At 45.3% G+C, this 12,910-nt stretch overlaps 1 protein-coding gene across 2 annotated transcripts in view; it reads left to right on the top strand.

Annotated features, from left to right (window-relative positions):
• The window catches only part of PLEKHA2 (pleckstrin homology domain containing A2), a 111,270-nt gene extending 101,604 nt beyond the window's left edge, over positions 1–9,666 (top strand). For both annotated transcript variants that reach the window (XM_081843935.1, XM_081843934.1), the window contains one exon: positions 5,487–9,666. In XM_081843935.1, coding sequence (XP_081700061.1) covers positions 5,487–5,840 — 354 coding nt within the window. In that variant the 3' untranslated portion in view covers positions 5,841–9,666. The remainder of the gene's footprint in view (positions 1–5,486) is intronic.
• The last annotated feature ends 3,244 nt before the right edge of the window (positions 9,667–12,910 follow it).

The following is a 12,910-nucleotide window of genomic DNA, read 5'->3' as shown; positions in this document are numbered from 1 at the left end:
GAAAACAACCTTTCTCCCTCCTCTGTGTGACATCCTTTTATATATTTGAACATGGCTATCATATCACACCTTAACCTCCTCTTCTCCAGGCTAAACATGCCCAGCTCCCTTAGCCGTTCCTCATAAGGCATCGTTTCCAGGCCTTTGACCATTTTGGTTGCCCTCCTCTGGACACGTTCCAGTTTGTTAGTGTCTTTCTTGAACTGTGGTGCCCAGAACTGGACACAGTACTCCAGGTGAGGTCTGACCAGAGCAGAATACAGTGGCACTATTACTTCCCTTGATCTAGATGCTATACTCCTATTGATGCAGCCCAGAATTGCATTGGCTTTTTTAGCTGCCGCGTCACACTGTTGGCTCATGTCAAGTTTGTGGTCAACCAAGACTCCTAGATCCTTTTCACATGTACTGCTCTCAAGCCAGGTGTCACCCATCTTGTATTTGTGCCTCTCATTTTTTTTGCCCAAGTGCAATACTTTACATTTCTCCCTGTTAAAATTCATCTTGTTTGTTTTGGCCCAGTTCTCTAATCTGTCAAGGTCGTTTTGAAGTGTGATCCTGTCCTCTGGGGTGTTAGCCACCCCTCCCAGTTTGGTGTCATCTGCAAATTTCATCAGGATGCCCTTGAGTCCATCATCCAAGTCGTTGATAAAGATGTTGAATAAGACCGGGCCCAAGACAGAACCCTGTGGCACCCCACTAGTCACTCTTCTCCAGGATGAAGAGGAACCATTGATGAGCACCCTTTGGGTTCGGTCAGACAGCCAGTTACAAATCCACTGAGTGGTAGCATAGTCAAGTCCGCATTTTACCAGCTTCTTTACAAGAATATCATGGGGCACCTTGTCAAATGCCTTGCTGAAATCAAGGTAGGCTACATCCACTGCGTTCCCTTCATCTACCAGGCTTGTAATTCTGTCAAAAAATGATCAGGTTAGTCTGACATGACTTATTTTTCAGAAATCCATGCTGACTATTGGTGATCACAGCATTCCTTTCTAGGTGCTCACAAACTGTTTGCTTAATGATCTGCTCCAGAATCTTCCCTGGTATTGATGTCAGACTGACTGGGCGGTAATTATTTGGGTCCTCTCTTTTCCCCTTTTTGAAAATAGGGACAACATTTGCCCTCCTCCAGTCTGCCGGGACTTCGCCTGTTCTCCAGGAATTCTCAAAGATGACTGCCAGAGGTTCTGAGATCACATCTGCCAGTTCTTTTAATACTCTTGGATGCAGTTCATCTGGCCCTGGAGACTTGAATACATCTAAACTAGCCAAGTATTCTTGTACTATCTCCTTAGTTATTCTGGGCTGTGTTTCCTCTGCTGAATCATTTGCTTCAAATTCTTCAGGTTGGGCATTGTTTTCTTTATCAGAGAAGACTGAGGCAAAGAAGGCATTGAGGAGTTCAGCCCTTTCTGTGTCCCCTGTTTGCATTTCACCATCTTCTCCTCTGAGTGACCCCTGTTTCTTTGTTCTTCCTTTTGCTACGAACATACCCATAAAAGCCGTTTTTGTTGCTTTTAACCTCTCTAGCAAGCCTGAGTTCATTCTGTGCTTTAGCTTTTCTGACTTTGTGTCTACACGTGCTGGCTATTTGTTTGAATTCCTCTTTGGTGGTTTCCCCCCTTTTCCATTTTTTGTACACATCCTTTTTTAATCTTAACTCAGTTAAAAGTTCTTTAGATAGCCACCCCGGCTTCTTTAGGCACCTTCCATGTTTCCGTCTCATTGGTATTGCCTGAAGTTGTGCTTTTACTATCTCTCTCTTAACAAGCTCCCAGCCATCATGAACTCCCTTTCCTTTTAATATTACTGTCCATGGGATCTCACCCAGCACTTCCCTAAGTTTTATGAAGTCGGCTTTCTTAAAGTCAAGAAATTGAGTCCTAGTATGCTTGGCTGCTCCTTTCCGCTGTATAGTAAACTTCAGAAGAGCATGATCACTCGCGCCTAATGATCCTTCCACTTCTACCCCACTAACCAGGTCATCAACATTGGTTAGGACCAGATCTAAAATGGCTGTTCCTCTTGTTGCTTCTCCCACTTTCTGGACAACGAAGTTGTCTGCAAGGCCAGTGAGGAATCTGTTTGACCTTATGCTCTTGGCTGAGTTTGACATCCAGCAAAAATCTGGGTAATTGAAGTCCCCCATTACTACTATCTCCCTTCCTTTTGCATGCTTGGCCATCTGTTCCAGGAAGGCATCATCTATGTCCTCCGTTTGGCTTGGGGATCTATAGTAAACTCCCACAATGAGGTCTCTGTTATTCTTCTCTCCCTTAATTTTGACCCAATTGCTCTCACTTTGGCTTTGAGGTTCTAAATCTTGGATCTCTTCACAGGTATACACATCCCTGACATATAACGCCACTCCTCCTCCTTTCTTGTCTGGTCTGTTTCTCTGAAATAGATTGTATCCCTCCATTATTACATTCCAGTCATGGGACTTATCCCACCAGGTTTCAGTGATGCCTATTAGTCATATTTAGTTTGCTGTACCAAGAGCTCAAGCTCATCTTGTTTATTTCCCATGCTTTGCGCATTAGTGTACAGTCATTGAAGTCCATTAATCATTCCCCCGTGTCTCTTATTTAAGGATTTTTTCCTCCCACCACTAGGTCTGCGTGCTGTTTGCTCCATTTGGTCTATGACATTTGGATGATCATCTTCATCACTTGATAAAGTCCTACCTTCAGGAGCACTGTCTCCCTCCCCCACATTAGTCAGTTTAAAGCCCTCCTAATGAGGTTTCTGAGATTTTTGGCAAAAACATTGCTCCCAACCGTTGTGAGGTGCAGCCCATCGCTTGCCAGAAGTCCATCTTCAAGAAACTGCAGTCCGTGATCTAAGAATCCAAACCGTTCCTGTTTACACCATTTGCGAAGCCAGCTGTTCACTTCCACTATTTTTCTCTCTCTCCCTGGGCCACGTCGTTCAACTGGGAGGACAGATGAGATGACAATTTGTGCATTTAATTGCTTCAATTTCCTGCCCAGAGCCTCATAGTCTCTTTTGATCTTCTGGAGGCTATTGCTTGCAGTGTCATTGGTTCCCACATGAACCAAGAGGAAGGGGTATTTGTCAGTGGGTTTTATGATTCCTTGCAGTCGTTCAGTTACATCTTGGATCTTAGCCCCGGGGAGACAGCACACTTCCCGAGACATCTTGTCAGGCCCACAGATCACTGCTTCTGTTCCCCTCAGTAGGGAATCCCCTATCACCACTACACGCCTCCTCTTAGGTTTGGTCGGGGTTCTTCCGTGAGCTGTCCGTTCCAAGGTCGCCTGCACTTTCCCTGAGGACTGACTTTTGCCTCCTCTTTTGCCTCCTCTTCCGGGGGGAGGAGCCATCCTGCTCTCCAGTTCTGCCTCTGGTTCCTTCTTCTGTGAGGAAAAAGATCATTATTGTCTTTGTGGTTTCTCTTTTGCTTTAGCTTTTGCTTCTTGTACAGTATGTTGTTGGCTGTCATGTAGGAGTTGGCTGAGGCCTGCTTTTGTCTCATACTTCGTTAGAGCCACTCATCCATCTAGCTCATGATGGTCTACACTGACTGGCAGCAGCTCTCCAGGCTTTCAGACAGGGAGTGTCTCCCAGCCCTTCCTGGAGATGCCAGGGATTTCTGACTCCCAACTGTTTAACAATAGCAACAATTTCCCTCCCAAATTAGGTTGCTGAAATGAAGAAAGCTGAGGGGTTGTGGTGGGGAACCAGGACTAGATTTTTATATGAAAGGGCTGTGATCTCAGTTCTGGTACTGAAAACAAGTTCATGATGTGCACTGTGAGGGGCTCTTTTCTTTAATTCTAAGTCAATGTCCACCCCTCTTTCTAAGCTACTATTTTCCCTTTGGCTTCTGAGCAGTGGACCTCAGGGTTGTTGGAAAAAGCAAAGAGGGAAGATGGAAATCTACCCATCCCTAGTTTAGGTTATATTTTTGACCAGAACCAAAACCCTTTCCCATCTCCCTCACCAGCAGCAAAGGGTTCATGTGAATGCATCTGTACAAGATCAGATCCATTTTTAAGGCAATCTGAAGAAGGTTGACTCAAATGTCTGCCAGGCATTCTGACCATACGGAAAACAATTTCACTGCAGGAAAGCTTCACTATGGCCTGGGATGAGTTTGCTCTGCACTGAAATATATTAATATTCTGCACCAAGAAATGTTGAATTCTTCAACCTGTACAAATTATGTATATTAAGCAACTAGTCATTGGGGAAGTTGAATCCAGTAGAATTAGTCTGAACCTTGAAAAGCACATAGAGATTGGGAGGATGACATAGGCTATGAGATTAACCCCACTCAGTGGATCAAAATGTGGTCTAAACCCCCCTTTAAATCCATATCAACAAAAAGAAAAGAACTCACTCTAAAAATCACCTACAGGTGGTACCTAACACCAAGAAAACTAGTGCTAATACGCCCAGGAACCTCACCAAAATGCTGGAGAGGGTGCACCTCCACAGGCACATGCCTCCACATGTGGCAGGAGTGCCCCAAAATCCAACCATTCTGGACAACAACCATATGAGAAATAAGTAAAACAATCAAGCAAGTATTAGAAATCACCCCAGAATTGGCCTTACTAACATCTTCCAAGACAATAATGCCCACTTACACCACAAAGAACTCATAACCCACCTACTTTCAGCAGCCAGAAGCATCATAGCCAGACACTGGAGAGACCTGTCAGGAGTAAACATGGACCAATGGTACCAGATAGTATGGGAAACAGCCGTACTAGAAAAATTAACCAATAAACTGAAACTGACACGGGGACAAATAGAAGAAGACGCCTTCATCCCGGTATGGCTCCCCTTTATCACATACAGAGCCCCACAGGAGAACGATAAAAATCCACCAACAGCATACAAATCAATTTGGCTAACCTGATCCAAAACACCCACCCACCCCACTCACACATGAAAACAAAGACCACCACAGCCAACCACAAATAAATAACCCACACCCTAGGCCAACCTCTCTCACCAAAGGAACACAAGCGAACAGCAAAGAACCTGCACAAGCAACACTGACACCAAACCCTATATATAGTAAGTAAAATAGAAACATCGCCACCCAACCCCAACCCCACCTATCTTTCCCCCCACCTCTTTCCCCCTTTTCTTCCTAATGTCTCAACAAATGAAACTGATTTGTAAAAATGTTACGTGGGGAGGGGGAAAATATGAGAGAGAGACATTGCAAACACTTTTGTAAATCAAGAAAATCTTTAATAAAAAATAAAAATAAAAAGCACATAGAGATGAAGTAGGAAACAGTGTCACTTTCGGGGGGGGAGGAAACCACTGCATTCCACATGACCAAGGGAGCGCAGGGGCTTCATCGGTCCCTGGGAAGACTTCAGGGGCACCATTGCACCCATGGGCACTGTGCTGGCACCCCCTTTGGCATGCATAAGCTGCAAGGTGTGTCTCTTTTCTCTCTCCCTCTCTCCCCCACACCCCTCTACCGCATGCAGGACTTGGTGAGATCTGCTTCGGTGAACAAGCGCGGAGGCCCCAGCTCAGCCATGCCTCCCATTGAGAGGCTGAAGCATCTGGGAGGGGAGCCCAAGGCCTCTGCCAAAAGCCCGTCGGCCTCGTGCTGGCTGCCTTGGATGCCAGTGCCACAGTCGGAAGGGAAGCCGCAGCCTGCAGCAGAGCAGAAGGCTGGCCTGCCAAAGGACTCAGAGTTCTCCCCTCTGTTTGCCCAGCGAAATGCTAGAGCCACGCAGGGCGGGCGTCTCCGGCACAGGTCGGAGCCCCAGAACTTTAAAGAGCATCCATTTCCCTTTGACCTGGATGACGAGAGCATCCGGACCTCGGATGTGTGACTGTGCACTGCAAAGCAGCGCCTGTCGATGTACAGACCATGTTGACGCTTCCCTGGTCCTGACACATGGATGTGTTGGGGCAAATGCTAGCTAGCTTGCACATGCTTAGGAAGCAGGAGCTGGAGCAGTCACTGTGATGTGATGACCTTAAATGTGGGAAGCACATGAGATGCAACCTCCAGCCCTGGAGTCATTCCTTGCACATTTTCAGTGTGATGTGGATCCTTCTCAGATGCCTTCCCATATAGTAAAGGAGAGACCACCTTTGCCAATCAGCTAGAAACCTGGTATGGGTGTTCTCTCTCTCTCTCTCTCTCTCTCTCTCTCTCTCTGTGTGTGTGTGTGTGTGTGTGTCACTCACTGGAGTCATCTTGACCTCTTCTGGCAATGTGCCCAGGTACACCCCACTGTTTTTGTAGCAGCACACTGGTGGTCTGGCTTGCATGCTTGATCTGCAGAGGAGTTGAAAGCAGCACTCCTAACTTCTGTGGGAGAGGACTTTGAGGGTTTTTCTATAATTGTGGCTTTTGAAGAAATCTTGTGGAACAGTGTTGGACTGTCAGTTTCAATGTGAATGTCTAACTCTCTAGCTCTCACAGAAACCTGTGTGTGTAACAGATGCTCTTCATCTTCAGTGAGCCATGCTGCTGATGTGGGAAGGCCAAACACTCTTTGTGTCAAGGTACAAGGGGTTGGAACAAAGTGGAGTTCCTGGAGAGCTTTTCCTGCAGAAGGGAGCATAGGAAGCTGACTTATCCTGAGAGAACTTGTCCATCCAGGATTTCAGAGAGGGGCATTTCTCTCACCCCTACCTCGACATGCCAGGGGTTGAACCTGGGACCTCCTGCATGCTAGGCATTTGATCCAGCACTGAGCCATAGCCCTTTCCTACACAGCAGCATCAACTGCAGTTGCACAGAAGGTTGGGGCAGGGGGCAAATAAAGCAAGGTTATGGCAGGGATTCTTCAAACTCTGGTATGGGGATATTCTGGTGATCTGCAATGTGTTCAACTGGCTAAAGCTATATTTACACCAGCACAGGCAACCTATGACCCTGTAGATGTTGGATTCCAACTCCCATCAGCCCCAGCCAATTCAGTCAATGGTCAAGAATGATGGGAGTTGAAGTTCACCAACACCTGACTGTTCACTGGTTCCCCACCGCGGATTTACACAGTGTGCTTTCAGCTGGTGTGTGAGACCATTATAATAATAGTAAAAAACAACAACAGGAAATCCATAAAGAACTTTTCCAGAACTGGCACAACCAAAAACTCAGTTGCATCTAAAACCAGGATGCTGTCTTGTGCCACAACAGTCTTAGCTCATCTAATTCAACGATGTATATATCATTTGTCAGCGGATCTCCAGGACTTCAGCCAAGATCTTTCTACTCCTACCTGGAAAGGCCAGGAACTTCAATTGCCTGCAGAATATGTTTGCCGCCGCTCTTTCCTCCACCCTGCCCTGCACTCTGATGCATCTATAGGTAAAGGTAAAGGTACCCCTGACCGTTTGGTCCAGTCACGGACGACTCTGGGGTTGTGGCGCTTATCTCGCTTTACTGGCCGAGGGAGCCGGCGTTTGTCCGCAGTTTTTCCAGGTCATGTGGCCAGCATGACTAGGCGCATGGAAACACCGTTTACCTTCCCACCGGAGGGGTACCTATTTATCTACTTGCACTTTGCTGTGCTTTTGAACTGCTAGGTGAGCAGGAGCTGGGACCGAACAACGGGAGCTCACCCCGTCACGGGGATTCGAACCACCGACCTTCTGTGAATGCCTCACTGATGCTTATCAGGCCCAAGACTAGCAAGACCCACTTGCTACAGGAGGCCTGCCCTACATGGCGTTTGTGCAACTGCGCTGCAGCCTAGGAGATTTAATTGCTAAGATTTTTTAACAGCCTTCCTTGTGTTGCCTGGAGTATGGAGAAATACAGAGAAAGGGCCAGACAGAATGTGATAAAAGTCAGTGCAACAGAATTAGTGTTCTAAAATTCAGCCCTTGGCTCTGGCTTCCTAAATGAGGACTGTCACACACAAACAATCTGGTTGCTAACACAGCCACACCATGCATTTACAGGCCTCTTGGAACACTTTAATAGCTTCCTCCAGATAATCTGGGGACTATAGTTGGCCAAGGGTGCTGAGAGTTATTAGAAGACCCCTTAGGAAATGACAGCTCCCAGGATTCTCTGGGGGGAGGGGTGCCATGACGGTTACAGTGCTTTACATGTATGGTTTGGATGTGACATAGCTGCATTAAGTGAACTTCTTAGCTCTGAATGTCCAGGACAGAAGGAAAGTCTGTCCTCAGAGTGAGGACTAGCTCCTCTTTAAACGCTTCCTTCTCCCATATTTCCAGGTCACAATGTAGTCATCTAAATAATGTTTGCCTTTGCAAAGAGGTGGGGTTGTGATCATTTCCCCCCCCCCCCCTAAATTGTTCCGGGTGTCTGACTAGAACAGAAAGCAAAGCAAAACGCAAATCTAGCAAGGAAAAATCAAACAGGATTTCGCTATGCGAAGACTACTCTCAAACAGTGTGAACGTCTGTGGTCAGAATATACTCAGGTATGCTCCCTTTTTATATGGCAGGTTTTTCAGGAGCACAAAAAGATATTTATTTGTTTTTTGAGTGGGCTGTGATAACTTGTATCAAGCTAGATTACTCCCCCCACCCCTTTTAATGCCAACATTAACCTGGAACAGATTCTGGTTAATATATGAAGCAATAAGGATACAGAGAATTAAGTGTGTGTACTGCACAAAAAAAGAATACTGTTTGCATATTTTTTAAATAATTTATTTACTATCTGCATCACTTATTCTGGTTTTTCTCATCATAAAAGTCTAAAGACATTTTGTGCGATGCTTAAAGGCTTTGCTTTTGACCCTCTGAGCAGCGTGTGGGGAGGCCAGCAAGCATGTTGGCCACCAGGCATTCTCATTATATTTTCATATTCCATTCATGACAGGTATGCTTGGGCTGCAACTCCCCATCAGACCAGTCCAGCATGGGCAATAGCCAGGGATGATAGAAGTTTTTAGTCCAGCAACAGGTGGGCAAAGGCTGCCCTAGGCTGTCCTCTCCTTGCCAGCCTGGCCTGAAGCTGTGCCCCTGTTGGGATGGAGATATTGTGGATAGAGCTAATATGTGCCAGCTCGACCCTCCCTACGCCAATTTATTTGGAATGTCCAAAGGGAGCTAAAGAAAAGCAAGGAATAGAAGAAAACTTGCTCAAGTATTGCTTGCTTGCTTGGAAGTAAGTCCTACTAAGTGAGGCCTACTCCCCAAGCACGTGTGCCCAAGACTGCAGCCATGTTTTGCTCTTTAGCAGGCATTGCCAACACAGGCATTGCCAACACACTTTGTAGTTGTCAAAATATTGCTCTTTTTCTCTTGTCAGCCCCCAAATTTAAAACGTGGAATTTCTCAAGAAGCTGAATTGCACCACGTCTTGATACCACGTTCTGCACTTTTTCTGCATCCCCCCAGGATCTCAGCATGCACATCACAGCCCTGGTCCTTTCTGCATGCACCGCATGTGCTCTGCTGCTGAGCTGTGGACCCCCATCCCAAAAGAATAAATTAATCAAATTAATAATGTTGAAATGTAGCCCAAGGCTCAAGATGGGAGATGTTTCAGGATTGTGCACCTTAACTCCCTGTTCTTTTAAAGGGAGAGAAGAGGCTTACACATTGCTTTTTCCTTGTGAATACATGCAAAATAATTATTAAAAGAGATTTATGCTGGAAAAGTAGACTTTGCTGGAAACTATGAAAATTCATTTGAATGAATGGAAGTAGTATTGAACCAGATGACCATTTGTCTTTTTGTTTGCTTACAAAAATGTACATTTGACCAATACCGTTCTGTTGTGTTTTTCAAAATAAGTATTCCTTTGCACTAACTTGTACTTTAAACACGTGAGTACCTTGTCAAGTTTGCCAATAATTTCCTGGAAATCCTTGTCTGCTTTTAATAGGCAGAGGTCAGGTGGCTGCAAAGCATTGTGCTCCACTTCTTCCTCTGCTCCATTTCAATCTGCCCTACAACTTTGCTAAAAGAAAAAGTTGTTTGGTCTAGGTGAAATGTGTGTAAATACAACAGGCTTCCTATATTGTGTTTGAAACACACATGCCATGGGATTCTGTGCATTTTTACTCTGAAGCAAATTCCACTGCATTCCACAGAGTAAGTATGTGTAGCATTGTAGTCTTAATTTGAAACCCTGTTGGTTTCTTTTAGTGGACTTTACTTATCATGTAGGTATGCTTAGACAGGAACATCAGGGAGAAGAGCCCTGAAGCCAGAATCCCCCTCCAGGTGTTGTTTGGCTCCCACCAGTCCCAACCAGCATGGCCAATGGGAGATTTGGTCAAAAAACACCTGGAGGGTGCCAGGTTGAGGAAGGCTGCCTTGAGCACAGGACACTCAGTCCTCTGTGTGTTTACTTTGAAATACAACTTCAATAGGGCTCACTCCTCACTTAAGTTTGCATAGGATTGGTGGCCCTCGCCCTACACTCCTAAGCACACAACCTTCAGGGAAGCCTCATTGAAGTCAATGCAACCTCCTGAGTAAACCTGATCAGGACAGGATCAGCGTGTTACAGCTTGCCCTTGCCTTTTCTTGAATCTATAGATTTAATGTGAAGCAAAAACATTGGGGCTAGAAATTCCAGCTTGTTGTTGTTTAGTTGTTTAGTCGCGTCCGACTCTTCGTGGCCCCATGGACCAGAGCACACCAGGCACTCCTGTAGAATCATAGAATCATAGAGTTGGAAGAGACCACAAGGGCCATCGAGTCCAACCCCCTGCCAAGCAGGAAACACCATTAGAGCACTCCTGACATATGGTTGTCAAGCCTCTGCTTAAAGACCTCCAAAGAAGGAGACTCCACCACACTCCTTGGCAGCAAATTCCACTGTTGAACAGCTCTTACTGTCAGGAAGTTCTTCCTAATGTTTAGGTGGAATCTTCTTTCTTGTAGTTTGGAACCATTGCTCCGTGTCCGCTTCTCTGAAGCAGCAGAAAACAACCTTTCTCCCTCCTCTATGTGACATCCTTTTATATATTTGAACATGGCTCCCGCAGTTTGGTCAGACTCATGTTTGTAGCATCAAGAACACTGTCCAACCATCTCATCCTCTGCCGTCCCCTTCTCCTTGTGCCCTCCATCTTTCCCAGCATCAGGGTCTTTTCCAGGGATTCTTCTCTTCTCATGAGGTGGCCAAAGTATTGGAGCCTCAGAAATTCCAGCTATGTTGCTGTTAATAAATTGAAATGGCAGCCATTAATCTTAGGCAGCTGAGCTCTAACATGCCATGCACTTGACTGGCTGTGCAGGGAACTTGGAAATGCATTGCTCTGTAAGAGTTGGCAAGAGCTTCTGGGGCTCCTCCAAAAGCCTGCTTCTGCAACATAAAATCACAGTATAAAAACACAAAATACTGAATAAAAACAAAAAAGAATTCAATAATCACCCACTTCCACAACACATTTTAAATGGGCATCAGATATCAGTCAGCCAAAGGCCTGATTAGAGAGGAATGTTTTTTCCTGGCGCCTGAAAATGTAGAATGAAGGTGCCAGGCAGACCTCCCTGGGGAGAGCATCCCACAAATGGGGAGCCACTGCAGAAAAAGCCTGTTCTCATATTGCCACCCTCTGGACCTCTTGTGGAGGAGGCAGCTAGGTCCATCCATTCTGACACAACCTTACAAAGGGCTGCTTGTGACTTTGTGGAAAGCATGGCCTCCATGGGGCTGTCCCTGAATAAGTTTCTGAACCCCTCAGTGTTTTGAATCTATTGTGCAAGCTCTACTGCATGTGACTCAGAGCAGAGGTGCTTAATAGGAGGTGGTGTCTCTAAACCCATGATGAGGACAATCCACACCCTAACATTCTCCTTTGAAAGCCTTGCTGAAATGCTTGAATCCACAAAGACTTCAACATCTCCTTTCACTTGGGCAGCTTGTTTCGGAGGGACCTTTTCACAAAGGACCCCTTGACTTTCAACTGCCTCACCTATAGCTTAAAAGGGTCAGCCAGATAGATCCTTCTGGGAATCTTACCAGGAAGGATTCACAAAGGTGATGGATAACTCCAACTGCTCCTGTATTTGAAGACTTCATTTAGCTCTCAAGACCATGATTACCCAGTTTCCTTTTGAAAACCCTAAGCCAGTCTTATGGCAGTGGGCCTCATCTATTATTATTTTTCATACTGTGTGGAAAAGTAATTTCTTGTGTCTGGCTGAGCTAGAGGAGAGAAATTTCCCTTGTCTATAAGGTTGCAGGCCTAGGCTCCACTTTTACAAGAGAGCAAGCCCACTGAATTCAACAGAACTGCCAAGTAAACCTGTTTTAAATCACATGATGGTGCTGCTTGCTTTGCATCTGTGGAACTGTCACTTGGTCCAGAATCTGCCTAAATCAAAATGCTTGGATGTGATCCTGTTGAAGCAAATCCAAGTTATTCGTATTAACTTAGGCTACAGATGGATGAAGTTGTAATAATTTTTCTCTCCTTGCCAAGCATCCACCCAGTGGGTTCAAGGAAAAAACAAACCAATCAATCATCAAAACTGTGTTTTCTTGTTTTATTAAGAAAAAGGTTTTGGAACTGTTTGTACATTTAGCTATGGGACTCCCACTAATAACTCTCAGGTGTGAATTGCGCTCCTGTAGAAAGAGTACTGGTAATTTTTTTTCTCTGAGCAAAATTTATATGGTACAATTGCTTGATCCAAACAAGTAATTGGGGATAACTGTTTTAATAAAACAGAACGAACATTTTAATGTGTTTTTCTTCCTGCCCTGGCTGTATGGAGTAATTTAAGATGTCATTACTTTTAAAATCATGCAAATTATAAATTAGTATTTTCCTGCTTAGCAGCGACAACAACTGGTTATGTAACCACTCCAAGAGGGTGCAGGGTATGTAGTTTACATGAGGGCTATTTACCAAGCACAGTATTTGGTTCGGACCCTGATTCAACATTTCAGAAAAGAGCACAATTCAGTCCAAAGTGCAACTTGCAGTCTGAATACCAGTTCAG

This window comes from Podarcis erhardii (assembly GCF_964252035.2).
Source record: "Podarcis erhardii genome assembly, chromosome: 16".
In the NCBI taxonomy this organism is placed as follows: domain Eukaryota; kingdom Metazoa; phylum Chordata; class Lepidosauria; order Squamata; family Lacertidae; genus Podarcis; species Podarcis erhardii.
This window is presented reverse-complemented; position numbering and strand designations above follow the sequence as displayed.